Here is a 20,727-nt window from a genome sequence, read left to right as displayed (position 1 = left end):
ACAACATGGGACCCACAGCCTCTGCCAAGCAGGGCCTTTATACTAACCAGCAAAGCTCGGGAAGAGATTGAAAGGATAATTGCCCAGGAATTCAGCCCTTTTTATGTCAGAGCCAACAGAGCAATGACACTGCTGCTCACTGGATGACACTGCTGCTCTGGGACACAGTAGCACATAGGACTCGGGACCCCTCTAACCTTGTCCCAACCCCAGCTCAGGATTGCTGGGAAAACGGGCAGGAACAGTTTCCAAACAGAACCAAATATCTGGGAAAAACTGACGCACATCATTTTTTGGCAAGAGAGTTAGTATGTCATTGCACTTTTGCCTGTGAATGACCGAAAATTGTTTCAAAGAAGATTTGTTGTAAATGTACTGTAGGTTGATCTTCTTTTCAATTCAACAGGCATGTTCAGTAAAAAGTCTGATGCCAATCAGTCCATGTCTATATTAGGACACCTCAGTCCAGGATGTCCTTGTCTTCATGTTTTCATTGAAACTAAACTCTTAGTTAGCTGGACCCTTTCTGAACCAATAATTTCATTCATAAGTGCAATTCTATTGTTTTCTTCTTAAATTGCAAAAGATGTCCACAATTGGATTTTATAGGTAACATAAAACCTGCAGCTTTTATCAGCTGAATATATTGAGAAACATGTAATTTAATCAAATTATTGGCAAAGTTAAGGTTTCATTTATATAACCAAGAGCTCAGCTGGTGGATTATAAAATGAAACAGCTGGCATTGCAGTTAAGAGGACATGGTTTGCGATGATCTGGTGTGTACACAATAAGAGACAATTAGATCTTTAATGGGAATCAGTTGCTGAGTAGAAGACGTGACTTCTTTTCATCTAAGGCACTGATGGAATCCTTTCACTGGACTGGGGCTCTTGTGGGCCAGGGTTAGAGACCCCTGATCAAAGGGCACATTAAGACAAAGTCTGCATGAACTGTGAAAGCAGGCATGAAGGTGTAAGTGGCTTATTACTGTACGTTGTTACCCACTCTGTCTCCTTTCAGAAGTAAGCAGCCTGTTTGTGAATAAGAAATAATCTCCTACTCGGAAATGGCTTGCATTTTTTGACCTCGCTGTAGCAGTTTAGCCACACATCTCGGATTTATCCAGTCTTATTTCATGTGTGTTACAGACATATGGTAGTCATTAGCGGGGCAAGAAATCCAGCTCGGAGCATGTGCCAGGTCTGAAATGTCACCCACCCATCTACCCCAGACCCCCAACTGCAATGGCATCCTCAATGAAAGGGAAACTCGCAGTCTTCTTTATTTTTCTTTTTTATAGGCCCTAAAATAAATGTTATTAATCCCAAACAAAACAGAGCATTTTTTACCCTCTTGTCACTGATAAGATGACAGAGCTCCAGTATGTGTACATAATTATTATATACATACAGTTTGGTATTACACGAACCGCTAACACATGTGTTTTGCAATCATACCCTTATGTGCCCCAGACATTACACCTCTTTAATTAAGCCCCCTGTTTCCATTATTTATTTTTACAGACATGAGCATTAACATGCAGCAAAAATAACAACATTAAACTCCATAATATGAAGTGGAATGTGACTTCTTATATGACACATCTTAGGGGATTTGAAATAAATCTCATCTGTAATATCTGAAAAATGTGGTTTGGCCTTCTGAGTAGCTCAGTATGCTCATCAGAACTCTTTTGTTGTTGTTTTTCCTCTTTCATGAACATCACCTCGGTTTAAATGAAATGCGTGCTGTACACAATATGGGACAAGTTAAAGAATTAAGAAGTTGATAGCTGCAAATAATTTTTGGTGTATCGTTTTGCAGTCCACACACACACAAAGAAACACACAGAAACAATTTAAAGGCATGAATTAACCCAGACAGCATGTTTTTGAAAGGTGGTAAAAAAATCACCTGGAAAGAACACCTGGATAAAAACTACAGGAATTTGTAAAGAACATGCAAACTCCACGCAGAAGGAGTCATCAGCCATTATTGCCTAAGACTTAAAAGCTGTGAGTCACCAGCATTATCCTCCAACCCCTCTGCTGTCATTTCTACAATCATTTAGAAAATAATATTCTACTCTTTACTGTCTAAATTCTGATCTGTATTACTGGTATTTTCCAGAAATCTTTTTTGTGATACTTTAGAGTAGTGCTGGGCGATAATTCGATAACGATAATTATCGCGATACAACTTTCCTCGATATAATTTTAACAGAAGTTCGATAAATGTTCGATATATATGTTTATGCTTTGCGCATGATACGCGTATTCGCACAAAATACTGAACGAGTGCGTGTGCGTGTTGCAGACCGGGCAGCTAACGTGCTGTTGTTTACCCACACGGTGGTGGCTGACAGGACTGTAGTGAGAGCAGAGGAATGAGCGACACTGAAGCAAATGTAGTGCTGCCAATGACCAGCTCGAAGGACGATGACATCGTCGACAGAAAAGGTCATTCAACTTCGGTAATTTGGAGATATTTTGGCTTTTTACGATCGGACATAAAACAGAGCACTTTAAACTTTGCAGTCTGTCTGAGCCAACTCTGGGTATTATATCTTGCTATGGCAAGAGGATGGCAAGGTTGGGATTTGAATCCAGCTCTGACCACAACTCAAGACTACACCCCTGATTCTAGACTCTGATAGCATCTTCTGATCAGATTTCACTGGCTTGAAAGTCCCTTTGGCCAGGGAAATGTTTAAAATATAGTGATCAAAAGTGATATACAGTTATCATAGCTGTATCCCACTTAACATTACATTCATACATTTCACATGAGTTGCACTTCTTGGGAGAAATCTAAAGCAGATAATTTGATTATAAGTTTGTGAGTTAGATCTAGGGTTTCTGAAAGGGTTTAACAAGGACAGTTCAGAGCTTACAGGTTTGTGAGTTTGATCACATAGGTTTGCAGGATTCTAGGATGCTGAAAGAGTTTAACTCCAAACCAAAATACAGAGAACAGGAGCAGACACAACACTATCTGCATCTTGCTCTGGGACTGTAAAACTCTTGTTACGCTAAGGGTTCTGGGTATGTGGAGCAAAAAAAAACTGCTGAATGAGTTGTGGATGTTGAGTCATGTTGAGAGGTATGTAAGTAGACTTGTTGGGCTTTTGACAAGTTGTGGAGCCAGACTGGAAAAAACTTTCTCAAATCTGATTCTTCTTATGTTCTTGAGAATTGTATTTTTCCCCAGCTCTTCTGGATTGCATTAAGTTAGATTTCTCAATTTAACCCTGAGATACAGTACTGTAGGTGTGTGCCCAGTCCTGCAGGGCTAATGTGTCTGCTGGTTTTCAAGATCTCTGTAAAACACTCAACGACCTGGGAGACGCTGTTAAAACTTCTGTCAGGTTCAGTTCAGTCAACAACAGGCTGATATTCAGAAATTAGAGCTGATCTGGAAAGGTGACCACCCACAGACATGCCAGTGCTCCAGGACCGTGACAGGACATCCCTATTCTCAGAGGAAGCTGTCCACTGGGAATTTAGATCCTTTTTTATTTCCGGCTGAACTACTCGGACAGTTCCTCACCCTCTGCTGTTTTGAGCGCTGTCAGGAATGCCATTGAACCCTGTGGGAGAGTGGGGCCTGACGCAAAACTAATACACGTCGGGATCGAGAAAAGATGGACCAGGCGGATGTTTATTGATGGGAAAACCCACAACATAAACATTTTGTAATGGGTCTCACAGCCGACTGAACTGACAAGCTTGTATAAATATAATAGAAGGAAGTATAACCACAACAAGCCCAGAGCTGTCCAGATGAAGGAAGGGTAGGGATTAAAACCAAGTTCAAACACACTCAGGTATCATCATTCATTGCCTCGTCTTCATTGCAGGTGCAGTTTTTCTTTCAGTTTTTTTGGCAGAAACCAATTCCAGCTGCCTTATCACTAGGCTGAACTGTGACTCTCCTTCCCATTCACTGCTAAGAGGCCTGCTCTGCTGCAGCACTCACGCTTTGCAGGGTTTTTAACAAGGGCTGGACCTTGTAGCACTCACTGTGTCTTTCTCCTTCTCTTCCAGGAACTGGTGCCCATACTCCGTGACCAGGACAGTCACGTGCCAGGTGCAGAATGGCACTGTTTTCCAGCGGGTCTACCAGAGCTGCCGCTGGCCGCAAGGCTGCAGTGGGGGCAGGTGGGTAATAGTGGCCCTCTGGCATAGCCCTGTTTGTACTGGCAGGATGGGAAATAGTTACCCTTTTGCTCACTACATCTTAAATCCCTGTACAGAGTACTGCCACCCTCCACTGTGTCTTCTCATAAAGTATCTTTGTGAGAACTGTAAAACATGACGTTTTGAGCCTCAGAACAAATGATAAAGGAATGCTGATAATTGGCCAAAATTATAGCTTGTTCTGAGTCATTAAAGAAATTAATGTAAGTTTATGTTTAATTAATTAATGTATTAATTTATGTAAGTTTATGTTTTCTTTAGGGATTACTTGTTGTATTTTATACACGTTTAATGTTACTTGGAGATGGGTGGCACAGTTGTGCAGTGGTATGCATTGCTGGCTCACAACGCGGGGGTCCCGGGTTCAACTCCAGATGTAGGGTGCTATCTGCGTGGAGTTTGTATGTTCTCTCCGTGATCATGTGGTATTTCTCAGGGTGTTCCAGTCTCCTCCCATAGTCGTAAGACATGCTGGTAGGCTATTTGGCACCCTGTTGCGTGTGCGTGCATGTGTGTGCGTGTGTGTGCGTGCCCTGCGATGGACAGGTTTCCTGGTCAGGTAGCGCCCCTTGCTGGGATAGGCTCCAGCTCCCCCATGGTCCTGAACTGATTAAAGCCCTCAGAAAACAATCTGGTCATCGGGTGGTTGTTTAATAATAATGAGAACAAGACTACACAAGGGTTTTAAGGAGATGCGTGTCTGATAAGGGAAGAGATCCAGACAATTCAAAGATTTATGTGGTTGCATGGGAGATAAGCTCCAAAAACAAGGACTCTAGCTAACCATTGTGATTTGCAGATCTTAAAATAATAGCTGCTTATGTGCCCGTATTAACATGGTGCATGCAATGTAGCATAATACCTCAGGATGATACAATATACAATGAAGACTCTCGGCACTGTTGTGCATGCACTAAACTTGGCTGAAGGCGTTCGTTTCTTGCCAGGGTGTCATTAAAGTTGTGATCAGTTATCATTAAATCAGCAGGTCTTATGTAATACTGTTGTGTCTGTTAGTAGTGCAAGGAAATTAACTCTATTTATGACACATCTGATTGTGATTTGTTTTAGCATGATATGTTTAGCGCCTCTGTGGCAAAAATTCAGAGCCATGAACTGAACTGATTTGAATAAAGCGAATTAACTACTTGCTGTTATGGGAAGTCAACTTTTTAACAGATGACCTTGTTTCGAAGCTATGGAGCAAAAACAGTTATTCATTCTTGTCACAACTTCCTCATAAGGTTCATTTAAAAATAATGAAGGGTATTTGATTTCTCAGGTATTTGCACATTACCACATCAAGGTTATAATATTTTAACAGTCCAGAAAGATTCATCGAATTAGTGCATCAATTGTCCTTTGACTCTGGAAATCCAGTGTCATTTCCAGTGTGTGCAAACACATTCTGAAACATGCCAGCTGAAACTGAGTAACCGGTTCATTGCCATGCACTTCAGAAAAACACATCTGGTACGATGTATCTTGCAGAGGTTGCCGGAATTTAGAAGTGTCGCAACTCTTTCCAAAAGCTACTTTTCAAGGTTTTTGAAAATAATGCTTGGTCCCATTCACAGTGAACACTTGCTTTCTCCACACTTGCCTTGACAAAGAGTTAACAAAAGCTAACTTAACAAAAGCTACTTTGAGTATTAGGATTCTGATACTGATGTTTTAAGATAAAATTTGTAATCTCTTTTTAAGATATTTTTTTCAAAGCTGTGCTTCTAACTTAACAGAAAAGGATGCTTATGATACTTGGTTAAGTGAAAAGTCACCATGTGGTTTGCCTCAGGCTTTTAGATCAAGTAAAATAACTGAAATGCAAATTTCAGCCCCAGAACACAATAATAATTTTGTATGTCTGCTCCTGAGATATGTCCACTGAGCAGCTGAAGGAGTTTGGAAGGTATCGGTTCTCATCTGGGATTTGCTCCTGTTGCGCTTGACATTAAGCTGCATACTTTTCAATGTTCCATATCTTACTTGTTGTAAGAACATGTACACTGTGCTTACTTCTCCTTTCTTACTGCTTCTCAGGTTTGTGTTTTATTAAAGTCACTAACCACAAATATTAGAAATACAGAAGACAACCAGCTATTCAGCTGTTCATCCGAGGTGGCCCTGTCCTGCACACCTATTGGTTTGACCACAGCATCCATCTGAATCTGGAAAGATCTCTCAGCACTTGGTTCAGCAAAACATCTTGAGAAATGATTCCATCCATTTAAGTCTCACTGCATGAATTAACACACACTGGTGTCTGTAGAATCTCCATTGTACATTTCCACATGTCCACAGATTTTGCTTTTCTGAAGTTCATTTGAAAAAAAACAACAACTGGAGTCAATTTTTAATTCACTTAATTAGAAATTAAACAAAACATCAATCAAACATGAAGGAGAACACATTTCTCCTATGTGGTGATTTTGCTAAGAGTGAAGAAGGCATTTTCTCCCAAACTGACCTCACAACCCTAATCCCAGGAAAGCTGCATGAATGATCTGAATGCTTTTGAAATTTCTGAATGTTGTAAAAGTAAGTCGGCATTGCACAAGGCTCTCAGCCCCACGGATCAAAGCATGCTGCAGTGAAGTCGTGTATTCCTGGTGTTCCAATCCGGTTTCCTCTTGCCGAGTCGGTTACGCTGTGAACATGAACGAGCCGGCTCGGCAGCAGGAGCCCACGTGCGACCGACAGAGCAGGGCGTGGCGCAGGTTAGGAATGAGAGCTGGCGCCGGGAGCTTGTGTTTGTGGTCAAGGCTGTGTATCTGACGGAGCCCGTGTTGGTGTTGCAGTTACCGCACAGTGGTCAGACCCTCTTACAAGCTGGCATACCGGACGGTGACGGCGCTGGAGTGGAGGTGCTGCCCGGGCTTCCAGGGCCCCCACTGCGAGGAAGGTAGGAGCACGTGGAGCTGGGGAACCCGTCGTGCTGCACGGGCCGTGACAATTGGTGCACTTCAATTAAAATGTAATGAGGAAATACGAGAAATTAGAATATAATGGTGTCTCCGTGGCACACTGGTTAGCATTGCTGTCTCTCAGAGTTGGGGCCCTGGGGTTCATTTCCTGGGGACTGTCTGTGTGGAGTTTGCATATTCTCCCTGTGTTCATGTGGATTTTTCTGCAGGTGCTCCAGTTTCCTCTCCCAGTTGAAAGACATGCTGGGAGGTTGATGGTCTTCTGGGGAAATTGGCCCTAGTGTGAGTGTGTGTGTTTGTGTCTGTCTGCCCTGTAGTCCTGTCCAGGGTGTCCCCTGCCTTGCACCCGCTGCTTGCTGGGATAGGCTCCAGCTCCCCAGTGACCCCGAACTGGGAGGAGCTCTTGGAACATGGATGCATGGGTGGACTTGCCGTCCATAATAACGTCATTGTGTAGTTTGTTTCCTTTCCCCTGACTGGCAGAATATTGAGGCGCCCCTGCCCCTACAGAATGGCAGTGTCGTGATTCTCCTCTTGTAAATAGAGGTTTGTGTGTTCGAATATCAAATGAGGACTTCGCTCTTCTTTTTGGGAACTAGATGTCTTATCATGATATGCCGATCTAATTGTATGCATGGGTTTCAAGCTTGGTATTTAAAAAACAGGGAAAGTGGAAGTCACTTTGGATATAAGTGTCAGCCAGATATCCCTAATGAAATATGGATGGGAGGTTAATGAGAGATCTGGTGCTCTTAGGTTACAGCACATTTGTGGTTAACCATCAGTTGTGATAAAAGCTGTATTATGTTCTTGATTAATTGGCTTTAAATTCTTGAGTATTTATTTAATACTAGTAGTAGGACATGTCTCTACTGGCTGCACTCAGTGCAAATAAGGTATGTTCTCATTTCATAACCACTTAACATACCTTTCATCTTTACATAGATAATGGATGGATGCAGTGATGTTTCACTGAAGTGAAAAATATGGGTTTCTGTTCTTTTTGGCCTTTAGGTGAATTGTTCCCACAATTAATTGGATGTTGCACTTTAAATGCTTCACAGCAGTAAGTTGAAGTATTTATGACAGGAATGACCTTTATGTGTATGAAATAAAAAAACTCTGTCTCTTGAAGCAAATAGAAACGGAAGAAAGGATATTTGATGTCTCAGTCCAAGGTTTTAAACCGAGAGCCTAATGTTTTGCAGGTGTTCCAGGACATTTTGACCTTGCCTTGTCAGATCTCAAAATTATCTTCAAAAAAGTGCAAATCCATGCTAACATCCTTGATTCCTTCTCTTTATCCTATTCTGTCTGTCCCGTTTTATTGCCTTATAGAGAGGTCAGTGCTTTTCCGTGAGCAGACTGAATTGGCGCTCAAAATATTTAGTCTTTCCTCAGGCTATGTTTAGGTTAGTTTAGTCTTCTACAGATAAGCTTAAAGAGATTGTGTGTTTGTCATCCATACTAAACAATTGCAATTTGATTGTAATTCTTTTACTTTAGCTTACTTGAGATTTTTTTTCTTCTAAGAGTAATCAGCTGAAGACAAACAGAGGCACAATAACAATGAATCTGACAGACGAGTACAAAGAGCTCAGTGTATGTTTTGCTGCCTGTAAATTTTTACCTTTCACTGAGGCCTGGATTGGCAGCACCATAAAACGAGCACAGCAGTGCCAAAGTTATTGCGTTTAATGTTTCCCTTTGCGCACTGTGGGAAGGACAACGGATCTGTAGCGAAAACCGCGCACTTTTAAGTCTCTCAAGGACAACGAGGAAAAATAAAGTGGTCCAAAACCAATGTCGTAAATTCAAAGCTCTTTTTTTCTTTCTTTCCACTGAAGCGGGAGCCCCTGCCAGGCCGGCTGTCAGCTGGAAAGAGTTATGCACGCCGTGTCAGGGCTGTGCAGGGGAGCTGCGGCGTGGCACCAGGGGCTCTCTGCTGTCTGGGGGTGGCGTGTGGTTTCTGTCTGCTCTGGGGACGTGCACTGAATGCCAGCTCCTTTTGTGGAACACAGGAGGTGGGTACGGTCTGTGCCCTTTCACCTCCAAGCCCTTACCTGTGCTGGCGTCTGCCGTCTCCGATCCTCTGTGCCATTCCAAGTCTTCACTCCAGTTAACTGACCGGGGTCACGGGTGAAGTGCTGGACATGAAATATGGACACGGACAGCGACTGCTGCTTACTGCTTCCTAAGACAGCCATTTGAGCCAGCATTAGCACAACCGAGTTGCGCACTTCCTTGATTGTGAGGCAGGTTTGTGCAGTGCCCGTGTTCAGCAGGTTTTCTGGTTCAGAGGAAACAGAGTAAAAAGAAATGGTCCAGTTAAGCCAGTGTTTGGTACAGTTTAGCAATTCAGAGCTCTGTGGGAATGAAAATCAAATAATCTCGCAGTCTTTATTTTAACCTTTATTTTACCCCATGTTATATGTAATTGATTACACTTATCAAGAACTTTTCTTTAACATATCGGAGATTAACTGATGCAGCATATTAACTGAGTGATGCCAAGGACACTTGGCCATTCCATTGGCCAGTTGCAATTGAACTGATCAGTTTGCTAAATTGATCAAAATGTACAAAGTTTTATTGATGATTAAAGCTGACTAAGAAGCCCTGCTGGACTTTGGCTCCTTAGGACTGGAGTTGACCTCCACTGTTCTTATCTGACCTCATCAAATTTCAGAAGCTAAGCAAGACTGGGATGAGTCAGTAATGTTATAGTAGTGGTTTAGTTTTAAGTTGGTTTAGGAAGAACTATTTTTCAGGCGATTAAAAATTCACTTTCACAAAAATTGAATAAACATTATAGCATAAGTACATTTAAAGAAAGCGTGAAAGTGTTATTTCTGGAAACTCCTAAATTTATAGTACCGCATTCTGGGTGTCATTTCTGAAGCCTCAGCTTTTATTTCATTGCTGACATAATGCTGCCTCACTTGGCAAAAGTATGGCTTTTTCCCGATGGAGAGTTTAAAACTGAGAGATTATTCAGTTACCCTCCGGTTGGCAGTGTGATCCAGCAACACCTCCCGTCCTTGTGGGGGTGAAATCACAAACCACCGAGAGCAAAACCGACAGGGGTGGATCAGGGAGGGCTGTGTGCCGCACGGGGCACGGCCGTCCTCCAGTTTTGAAGTTGAATTCTTTCTCTTGATATTGTTTTGTATTCTAAAAATAAAAGCCTGCCAAGAAAGAGCTGCCATCCCTCAGAGCAGAATAGAGACGGGGACGGACTTTGTCCTTTATCAAGTGGAAAGCATAAAACCTGCTTTTCTCATTCAAAGCCCTCCCAACCTTCTTGCTGGACAAGTACCTCTGAGAGAGGAAGCTTTAATCAATTGCTTTTGTGCAGCAGACCAGCACTGGGATACTTATAAACCCGTGTGAAACCCCACCACCACCACCTCCATTCGACCCCTTCTTGTCTGCCTCAGATAATGGTATCTGTGCATTGAGGGTAGGCTGGGGGTTTAGCAGTGTGGCTTACACAGCCATGCAGAGCAATTTCCCCAAGAATCTAAAGGGTGAAAATGTAGATCTCATACAGTCAATGTCATCTGATATGCAATAGCTGCCTTTGGTGAACTAGAACAAAGGCAGTAACATAACCATTGGGTATTAAGTAGCAGAGCAACACTTTGCCTGCGAAGGTAATCGGTAAGCCTCCAGGTATGTCATGGTGCCAATTGTGTGACAGACTGGTGTTTTTGGAAGGTCATTTTTAATGATTTTTCTCCACTAAGTGGGATATTATACATGTTCTTGCAGTGCACCTTATTTTTATAAACCCAGCAGAAGATGGTAACATTGTAACAGGTACATGTTACAGTATGAGTACTGTTACGAACATCATGTGTTCGTAAAAGTCCTGTGTCTTGGAAAAGTCCTGAATTCTACTTGTTTCAGCTCTGACTTATTGTGAGACGCAAAATGTGACTTACAAATTGATGAAAATGTACGCATTCTAAGTTGTACAAGGATTGTTTTAACAATGTTACGAATGTATTACATTCATGAAGGTAAGCATTCTTTCTTTTACAAAACGAGGCCATAAGAAATGTTACATCGGGCCATTTGGCTTAACTTTGGCTTGTTTGGTTGCTGGAATTTTAATGACTCAACAACTCCAGACAGCTATTTCTTCAAGCATCTTGCAGTTTCAGACTAAAACTTGTGATTCAGTTTTCCCCTAGAAACAAGAAGTGCTTCCTGTTTTTCATCCTGTCATTTGACAGTTGTTTGTATACACCAGTGCAGATAACGCAATGATGTCTTTGTAAAAGGAAATAGATTTGAGTTCTTTTCCTCTCTTCATAGCAACATTTTTAAGTGCTTAATCTCGCTTGTTACCTGCAAGGATTTTACATTCAGTAGAAATCACATATAGAACTACAGAGCACAGGGTTGTCATTAAGCACAGTATATTAAATCTACAACAAATACAAAAGATTAGACACACAACAAAGGTTTTGCAGTTCAACACTCCCCAACAATGACAAATCTAAGGCATATTGAGATGAGCAGTGATCTCTAGAGCACCTCCAGTGAAAACTGGCCCGATATATACAGTAAAAGCACGCATGGTTGTTTGTCTGAGTGAATGCATGCAAAGGGAAGTAAACATCTTGCAGTGTTTAAAATGCCATCTAATGACAAAACAGCTATCAGCTCAGATGTCCATAGATAACCTTGTTAGACCATGAAGGGATTAAACAATGACTGGTTTTATGCGATCTTTAAAGTTATCAAACGGTCGACCAGGCATCGTTAAATATGTACTTGACTCAAGGAGCCCCAATTAATTTTGCACGCATTGTGCTCTTTCATGAACGGACATCGGGGACACATTCTCAAGCTGTGCATGTTCATTTGAAGAACACAACCGTGTGAGAGAATATACAGCTGCAGAAGGATGTGCATCATCCATTTAAAATAAAAAAGATCAGAACAAAGATTTACATAGCAAATCTCCTTGAGTGGTAGTGATAGGTACAGAAGAGTAGCTATCTAGAACGGAACAGATAAAAAACAACTACCAGTAGAATACAACAATAGATATTTAAATTGCTGGATGAGATCATCAAGTAGCTACTAATATCAGAATTAGATGGGCCAAGTATCTTCATTCGTAAGCCTTCTTCTGTTCTAATTTCTCTGTGTGTAGTATGCTCATTGCCTTCCAAAGAAAGTGGCTTGTATGTCCAGTGATTCCCCAGGCTGCAATGCACAGCTGGCAGAGCTACACTGAGCGCAGGGCTAAGATCAGTCAGACTCGGGTCTCTCGGCTCTCTGCCTCGTGGAAACGGTATCTCCCGACGCTTCTCCTGCGCCAGCAGGCATGCAGAAAGTAAGAGATGCGCCACTGCCCGTGGTGCTAGCTCTCCCGTCAGGTGCCGTGGGGCATGGAGCGCATCAGAAGATGAGCAACTCTGTGAGCACCCAGCTCTTTTTCCAGCTTTAGCCTCCCGGTGCTGAATTGGACCCTCTGTTGGGAGCCAAGACGTTTTGTAAAGAAACAGTTGGCCAAATCGGTTGTGTATTAAATTACAACCAAAAAACGTTTTCGAAAAAGAGAAGCTTTTGGTGTCCTGTTTCTGTTATTGTTTTTGTTTTTTTTTGCAGCAGTCTTTGCTCGAACAGAAATTTGCCAGTTGGCGCCTTTATTATCAAATAGAAAAATGAGTTCGTCTTCCTGATTTGCAGTGGTGGTAGCCAAGTCTGATCCTGGAGGCCAGGGGTGTAGTCCTGCAGGTTTTCTGAGTCGTTTAAACTCCTGACTTTTTATAGTAAAACAGTTTTAAAGTTTAAAAAAAATCACAGAATCGTTTCAGCGAAGAAACTGAGATGAAAACCAGACACCACAGTGGCTCTTGAGGTCCAAGCAATCAGGAATCACTGAAGCTAATCTCATGCTGTTCAGTTAGACCACTGATACTCCACAGCTGAAAATTGTTTCATCCTTTAAATGATTTAATGTGGTCTCTATTTTTAATTATTTGATCAACTTGCTGTTCCTCTTCACAGGGATGTAACAACAGAGGTGTTAAAGAGAACTAGGAAAGCCTGACTAATTTGAAGCAATTTAAATTGAAAAATGATACAGAAATATTCCACGAGTTACTGTATCTGTATCCTACAGTGATAGATTGGCAAGGTACAGAAACCTCATTTTCAGAGCTAGATGGCAGGCAGGTCTATTAAGGATTAAACGGGGGGATTTACAGTTTTGCTAAACCCCAGGGAGAGTGGGAATATCTAGAGTCTTTCAGTAGGCGAGGTCTAGGGGTGACAACATTCCAAATGTCCAGTTCTGTCAGTCCCTGCAGTTGTGACGCTGCCTTAAAAGAAATTTACTTGGAAAAAAGAATAAACGGGGGACATGCTTTTCCTCACGCATTCTTTTGAAGATTTCAGAAAAGTAATCACCTCCCCCAAAACAGAGCTCATTTGGATGTTACAGAAGGGTTGTCACTCAGGAAATAGGAAATTGGAGGAGGAAATTGAACAGTTCTCTTATTTTCTCTTGTGGCACCTGGGCCTCGCTTCGCTGTTGGGCGGGAAATGATTCCTAGATCAGAACATGATATTGGGGATTCTGGAATAACCGAACAGACACATCTGTCTCTTCACTTTAATGTGACCTGGGCTCTGCCCTGCTTATCGACAGCTTATTCGTAATAGAATGCACCTACTGTAAGAAATAAATGGCCTTTACCAGAAAATTGTTTGCAATTGTCTGTAAATATCAACAAAATACAAGTAAGATCATAAGGACTGTGACGTAGGAGGTACCCAAGGTGATTTTGTTGCTGGTAGCTAATTGATGTGAGGATCTTATACAGCTGTTTATGAAAAGAAGCCAGTATACAGTACCATCTTCAAAGACATGGCTGTTACATATTCCCACAAGCATTTATGTCAAATGTGTGGGTTTAAATGCTCTTTCCTAGTTTCCATTTTTGTGCTCTGGATTGTATTTCACTGTTAATGAAATCCCTGCTGTTAAAGACTAAAAAGATCTGAGCTCTTTAAGCCTGTAAGAGAAAGACATTCCTTTAAGCACGAGAACACATTTGTTTCATTTCTCCCAACTGATTCCAGAGCAGCAGTGTCTCTTTGTCATTTTTGATAGCAGTTTGTAAATTGAACGTAGGTATAAGAATCGCACCCTTTCTTCTCAGATTTTTGGATTTTGAGATTTTATTTTCAGATTTTCACTGTTCTTCATTTTGTCAAAATCTTTCTGAATTTCATTTCTGCTTCTACGGTGTGCATTTAGCACTTCTGAATCTGTTAAGAAATCCCTCAGTGCTGAGCACATATGTTTCTTGCCCAAGCCCTCCTAGCAGAGACATCTGAGGTATGAGAAAATGAAAAATGTGCATAACCCTACTTGTGATCTAGAATGTTACTGTGTGTGAAACACAGTACATTTAACTTTAGAGTGAAAGCTTCTCATATTCCCTTGATTTTCCATGAAATAAAATCATTCAGCGTTTTATTTTTTACAGACGCATTATCTTTGCCACAATGTATCTGATTGTCTGCCTGGCTGCCTGCCTTACGCCTCGAACCCCTCTGAGCAGTGCTCTCACTCAGATTACCACTGGACCTCATTTCCAGATGCACAGCTTCCAGATTCCCTCTCCATTGGCTCCACTCTAGAGACGGAGAGGTTCCTTGATGTCTTGTGTTGATTTACAGTGGCCTGAGGAACATGTCTGAAACAGGGTCTCTAGTTTCTGCAAATGGAATAATCCACGCCCAGATCTCTGCCACAGATCAGGGGACCCAGGATCTTGAAAAGATGTCTTAATTTTATTTAGCCCATCAATGCAAAACCTGCAGGGAGTTTTGTAGTGCTTATGCACAGCTGGAGGTTTTGCCGAGTACTTTCATGAGGGTTTCATGAGCTGCGGGCTGTTGTGCGAATTGTAATGATCAAGCAGGAAAGCAGATCTTTCCAATTGCATTCTACTGTTGCATGTCTCTCGGTAGAAATGCATTCTAAATAAAGCCGCAAGTATGAAATATCCATATGAGTTGCATGTTGCTGGCTTATATACTAGATTTCACAGCTCTTTAGACTAAAATATAACAGGCTAGCCAGGTAATAGGAGGCTTATTTTTGACCCTGTGGAGTAGCCTGAAGGACAGCGGTTCTTTCCTCTGTCAGACTGAGGGCTGTGTGTCACAGCTGTACGAGGTTCCCACAGCTCCCCAAGAGGAGCCCTTGCAAACAATTTTCTGTTGCTTTGTTCTCCAAATCACTGCATTTTGGCATAACGTGTGCTCTGCAATGATGTTTTGTGTTTCTGTTTAAATTCATCATGGTCGCACAAATTCCATTGAAAAATAATTCTCATTGCTGAAAAGCTAGGGTGAAACATAAGGAATTATGCCCACCGTGGTACCACAGTGCTCTATGATGATGTATCCCTACCTTGCAGCAGGGTTCTTAGTGAATGGCCAGAAATGGTCAGAAAGATTTGTTTCAAGACTCGAGGTTAATAGATATGAGCACACATGCTGTATGAGCACTTTTTAGCGGCAGCTGGGGTCTTAAAGAAGAAAGAGTGATGTTGAGATGGTATCACTTAGCTTGGTGAAAAAAGGCTGACAGCCTGAATGTCAACAATCAGTGTAAGCACAAGCAAAGCACATTTCCTGTGTTCTTATGAGACTGGGGTTGTGTATTTTTCTGCTGTGGTTTGATTTGTTGGGTCAAGCCTAACAATCGCCTGGATCAAAACATTATCTCAGCCTGATGGGATAGTGGGACAACACTGTGTAGCCGCAGACTGTACCTTTTCTGTCAGACTCCCGTCCTGTCCAGGTACTGAAACAGGAGCTCCGTCCCGCTCCAATTCCATTGCTGTTCTGTAATGACTGTTTCTAATCGTTTTCGATCACGTTTAGGATTGTCGCGCCCAAACTCAAGACGAGCTTCGCTCAACCACCTGGAACACAAAGAGCTTTATCTGTGATTGAGGTTACTTAAAAACATAAGCATTTGCAGATGTAGTGCTTTTACAGACTGCCAGAATAAAAAGACTCCACATATGCCTGGATTGATCTGTATTCCGGCTAAGAACCCTTTTATGTGGACTGTTGTAGGTGGACTATTATTTTCATGCTCATTGAAAACGCACAGCCTAAAACTATGGCCTGCAAGTCATCCCAGTTTCTCATTGCAATACCTTGTTTTTTTGTTCTAACATTCCCTATTGTTTGTTTTAGTGTACTGATAGTTTTCTATGAGGTAGTAATGTGAGACAGATGAAAGACTCAGTCCTCGGGGAACCTATTCTAAAGCATTTCCTATGATTTAATCTGAAGTATAAAGCCGTCTTTTCGAGCGCATATATTAGGATTTAAAACAGGGTTGTGTTGTCATAGCATCCTTTAAAACTGAATGAGGAATGGGTAACTCCTGTACTCCAGAGACGCACGCCAGACTCGCAGGTTTTCATTTCAGCTTTGACCGGAATTACCTAATTCTAATTATTTGGACTAATTATTTGGATAAGAAGTCATATAATCTGTTTTTTATGTCTTAATCAATTTTTCAAATGGAAAACGGCCTGTAAAATCTACAGGACTCTAGCATTTCAGAGTTTCAATCTCCTGTCCTAATTGTGAATATTTGTATTTGTGTCTTCCTCAAACAAGTTGACAGGTATGACTCAGTTGAAAGAAGAACCTTCAAAAAACTTTCCAGCTGCAAGATGGCATTTCTTGGCCTTTCTTTTCTTTTGGTCGGTTTGGTTATAATGAGAATGTGCTCTCTGATGATCTGAATTAGGTCACTCCTTTACATCTTTGACTCTGAATACTTTTATCTGCTGATAACAGCTCAGATTTATATTTTAGGACTCTACGATATGGGCTTGAGGCATGGGTCAGGTTGTGTGCTTATTAAGAGATTATATTGCATTTCTGATGGTCATAGCTGAACTAATATTTGTAGGTAGCTGCATCAGCATGCGTAGGCTGCAAAGGAGCAAGTGAGCAAGGAAATAAGAAGGAACAGTTGTCAGATGACACTCGAAGAAGGCTCCACAGCCAAACATTGTGTTTCTTTTCTTCTCTTTTCAGCATGGAATAAACATGTACTTAATATTTATATTATATATATATATTTGCCCCTTTACTCACATGAACTAGTAACCCCATGCACAGATTGACATCAAAACAGGGCTTCCCTTAGAATGCTAATTATATCAAATGTTCCGTTTTGAATCACTGTGCATGGGCTCATTGTAGAGACCTTTTAAAAATCATAAAATAAAAATCAAGGAATGGATGATGAGATGCAAAAAAGCCTTTGGCAATTTTCTTAGTCTTTTTAATCTAGGCTTCCCGGCATAAGACCAAGATGTTCTCTTATCAGAAAAAAACACAGGAGGAAACCCAGAGCTAGTAATGTTTTATGAGAGGCTTTGTAAATTACCACAGCTGACTAGATAGCATCCCAGGCAGCTCTGATGGGGCCATTTAGCTCTTAAATGTAGGCTGTGGTTAGGCAGTAATTACTGTAAGGCTGTAAGGCACAGTCAGCATCATGAGCAAGCCACAGAAATGTAATCTGTGTTTTCACAGCTCAATACAGCTTATCAGTAGCCTACAAGTAAGCCCTGCAGTACTTTCCTCTATCCTTCCATTAGTAGTGAGAAGAGGAGTGTGTGTGTGGGAGGTGATCTTTGGGGGCAGGACTTGTAGGATTTACATAGAAAAGGATACAGCTGCTTTGTTTGATTAGGAATTTAAGACAGATGCCTTCACAGCAGCCTACAGACTCAGTGGGATCTAGCTTTCGCTTCTCAAGCCATTTAAGCTTTGTTTAAGAACTGTTCAGCTCATGCTCAGTTAATTCAGACTTCCTGAGCTCTTAAGATGGAAATCTTTGTTTTCCAAAGTACTGCACATTTCTGTACAAACGAACCGATTACATTATCATCATCTCCAAATCAAGTATACACTAGTGTAAGTTCTTATTCTGTGGTGTATGGTATTGTGGTGAACTTTTTTTACATTACTGGAAAAATGTTTGAAATATGATAACTAAGCTTCCATTGTCATAATGTACATGACACGGTTTTTGCCTATGTTTGCATGTTGGAGTTACCGAATTCCCACTTCTGAATTGGAGGGAACAAATTTATCTTAGAATCTTTTATTATGGATAATCATGTGCACAGAGAATGACTGTTGATAGACTTTTTAAACCCAAAATTGATTCAATTCCAGAAACCCACTTTTGAAATGAGAAATAGGTGACGAACATTGTCAGAATTATAAGGGAGTGGCCAGGTACTGAAATTAAAGCTGAATTTTATTTCAGCTGTTTTATAATTCATTTGTCAAACACTGTCTAATACTTTCAAAGATGACATATCGAATTTAAAAGTCAGAACAGAAAATTCTTGTCTTATTCTCTTTAGTACCTTCACATGTTGTTTTTGGTTCTGTTGAGTTGTGTGGCACAACACTGTAAAGGGAATTTGCAGCCTTCCAACACCACAAGTTTCCACTGTGTGTCTGTAACAGCAGCTGGAACATTAACCAAATCGGCTTTCTCTCCCTCCTTTCTTTCTGAAGCTGTGACATACTGCACAGGTCTTTGTGTAAAAGCAGACTTGCAAATTCCTTACTTTTGCACCCCTTGGTTCTCTGCGTTTTAGCTACAGTTATTTCCCTCTTGTCTTTAATGAACAACAAATTAAACAAAGGCATAGAATCCATTCCCCGCCCTATTGGTTCAGCTGAAAAGCCCAGTTGAATTGGAGGTTTCCTTTCTGCGCTCTCCAGGCTGCCTTCCTCTATAAACCTCCGGCATTTCCCTTGCCCAGGTTTTTAATGAGGTTGGTCTGAGTTTGAGCCTGGAGCCTTATAAAACTTTACTAAAATAAGGTTCATAAAGAGTAATAAAGCATGGTAAAAACAGTAATGGACAGCTATAGCAAGGGGAGTCAGATAATGAACCATAAAGGAATATGGGCAAAGGTTTCAGGTGCAGTTAAAATAAAAAAAAATAACTTCTGTTTTTCTTGCTTGAGTTCGGACTTCAGTTATTCTTCAAACTTCAAAGTTTGGGTTTGTTCTGCTGGGGCCAGCAGGGTTTGTAATGAAACAATTCAAAGGGAGTAAAGGTCTGCTAAAGAGAGAATACGTACCTGCTTGTCTGCATTTCTCCCTTCTTTATCGATAATCAGAAGGAACTGACTGGCCACTGCAAAGAAAAGCCGAGATGACTTACACTTCCGAAAAGCCTTCTAAGTAAAACAATTCTGTTTTGTTCAAGAAAACAGTTGGTTCTCAAATATCTGAAGTTTCTGGATGGTATTTCGGGGCCTGATTTCTGGACATTTCTGCATTAAGTTCTCTGCAGCGAAAACTGCACTTCACTAATTCCACATAACATGTGGTTGCCTAGACAACCAAGTCCAGCATGGCTGATGTGGCTGATAAGTTAGTTATGTGGTTCCTGGCTGCAGCTGGCTATCCACAACGAAGCCAGCAATGGCTTATGCTAGATATCATCAGTCTTACATCTAGAGACAAAACATGTACCTTTCATTGATTAGCCTTTAGATTTGTTTTTCCATTTGGTAGCTGGTGAGATTGAGTCCTAATTGTTTGGCAGTGGTGAATTTTATTTTTACATTTGAAATCACCAAGTAGTTCTCTTTATAATCCCTAGTATAGACTCACTAGGTGTCATTTAATGTGGCCCCCTGCTGGGAGCCTTGTGCCATCACAAGAATGATGGAAATGCTCGCCTTCCTCCAAAGCATGCACTATCGGGCCAGTCAGCTTTTCTCAAGCTGTGCGTCCCACAGCGCTTACTGCAGGGGGGGCACTGGTTGGAGGAGTGCTGCTGCATCCTCTAATCGTGTTGCAAAGGTCACAGGTGTCAGATGTCGCTGGTGCTTGGCACTCTGATACCCAAACCTGCTCAGCCCTGGAGATGCTCCACCAGTTGTGTGTGGAACCCCAGTCTCAGCTGGCTAACCGCTAAGCCCAGACGTGGAGCAGCGAGCGATGCCTGGACTGTAGGGCTCTCTGTGCAACGTGAGGAAGTGCCTTTGCCATCTGAGTTGCCCAGGAGGCTTTTGTTGCCAAAATGTAAGTTCATTTATCTGCATTTTGTTGGTTTGTGAGTGGAAGCAAATGTACTGTATCCAAAACTTAGGGATTACCAAAGAAAGACTTCTTAAGCAGGCATTACACATTACTATTCATCTGACCTCTTTCTGAGGTGACCATACTTTAGCCTTCAGGAAAATTAAAAATATGAATCCTCTTTATGACTTCATTGTTTTTTACACCACGTATCCCTCTGCTGTGTCCCTCTATTATAGCCCTAAGTAACAACCTCTGAGCAGCTGTAGATGAACAGGCTGGTCTGAAATTATATGTGCACAGGCTGAAGGATGGACTTCTGTAACATGCCCGGCTATTTTTCCTTTCCCTCAATGAGTATTGAGCACAGTGAGTCAGCGCTGGCAGCTCGACAAACCACAACACTGCGGGATTTTCCAGCTTATCCCTTTATTATTTTATTGGAGCCCCAGGCAGCTGCAGATATTAAT

At 41.6% G+C, this 20,727-nt stretch overlaps 1 protein-coding gene across 5 annotated transcripts in view; it reads left to right on the top strand.

Moving 5' to 3' along the window:
• Nucleotides 1-20,727, top strand: part of emid1 (EMI domain containing 1) — a 100,859-nt gene that overhangs the window by 14,865 nt on the left and 65,267 nt on the right. For all 5 annotated transcript variants that reach the window (XR_015929756.1, XM_088617953.1, XM_088617954.1 and 2 more), the window contains exons 2-3: nt 4,050-4,163; nt 7,001-7,104. Coding sequence is in view for 4 of the 5 variants with exons in the window: in XM_088617953.1 (XP_088474079.1) it covers nt 4,050-4,163; nt 7,001-7,104 (218 nt within the window). In the remaining variant the exon portion in view is untranslated. The remainder of the gene's footprint in view (nt 1-4,049; nt 4,164-7,000; nt 7,105-20,727) is intronic.

Source organism: Lepisosteus platostomus, chromosome 24 (assembly GCF_059453375.1).
Source record: "Lepisosteus platostomus isolate fLepPlt1 chromosome 24, fLepPlt1.hap1, whole genome shotgun sequence".
NCBI lineage: Eukaryota > Metazoa > Chordata > Actinopteri > Semionotiformes > Lepisosteidae > Lepisosteus > Lepisosteus platostomus.
The sequence above is the reverse complement of the archived record's forward strand: the minus strand, read 5'-3'. Positions and strand labels throughout refer to the sequence as shown.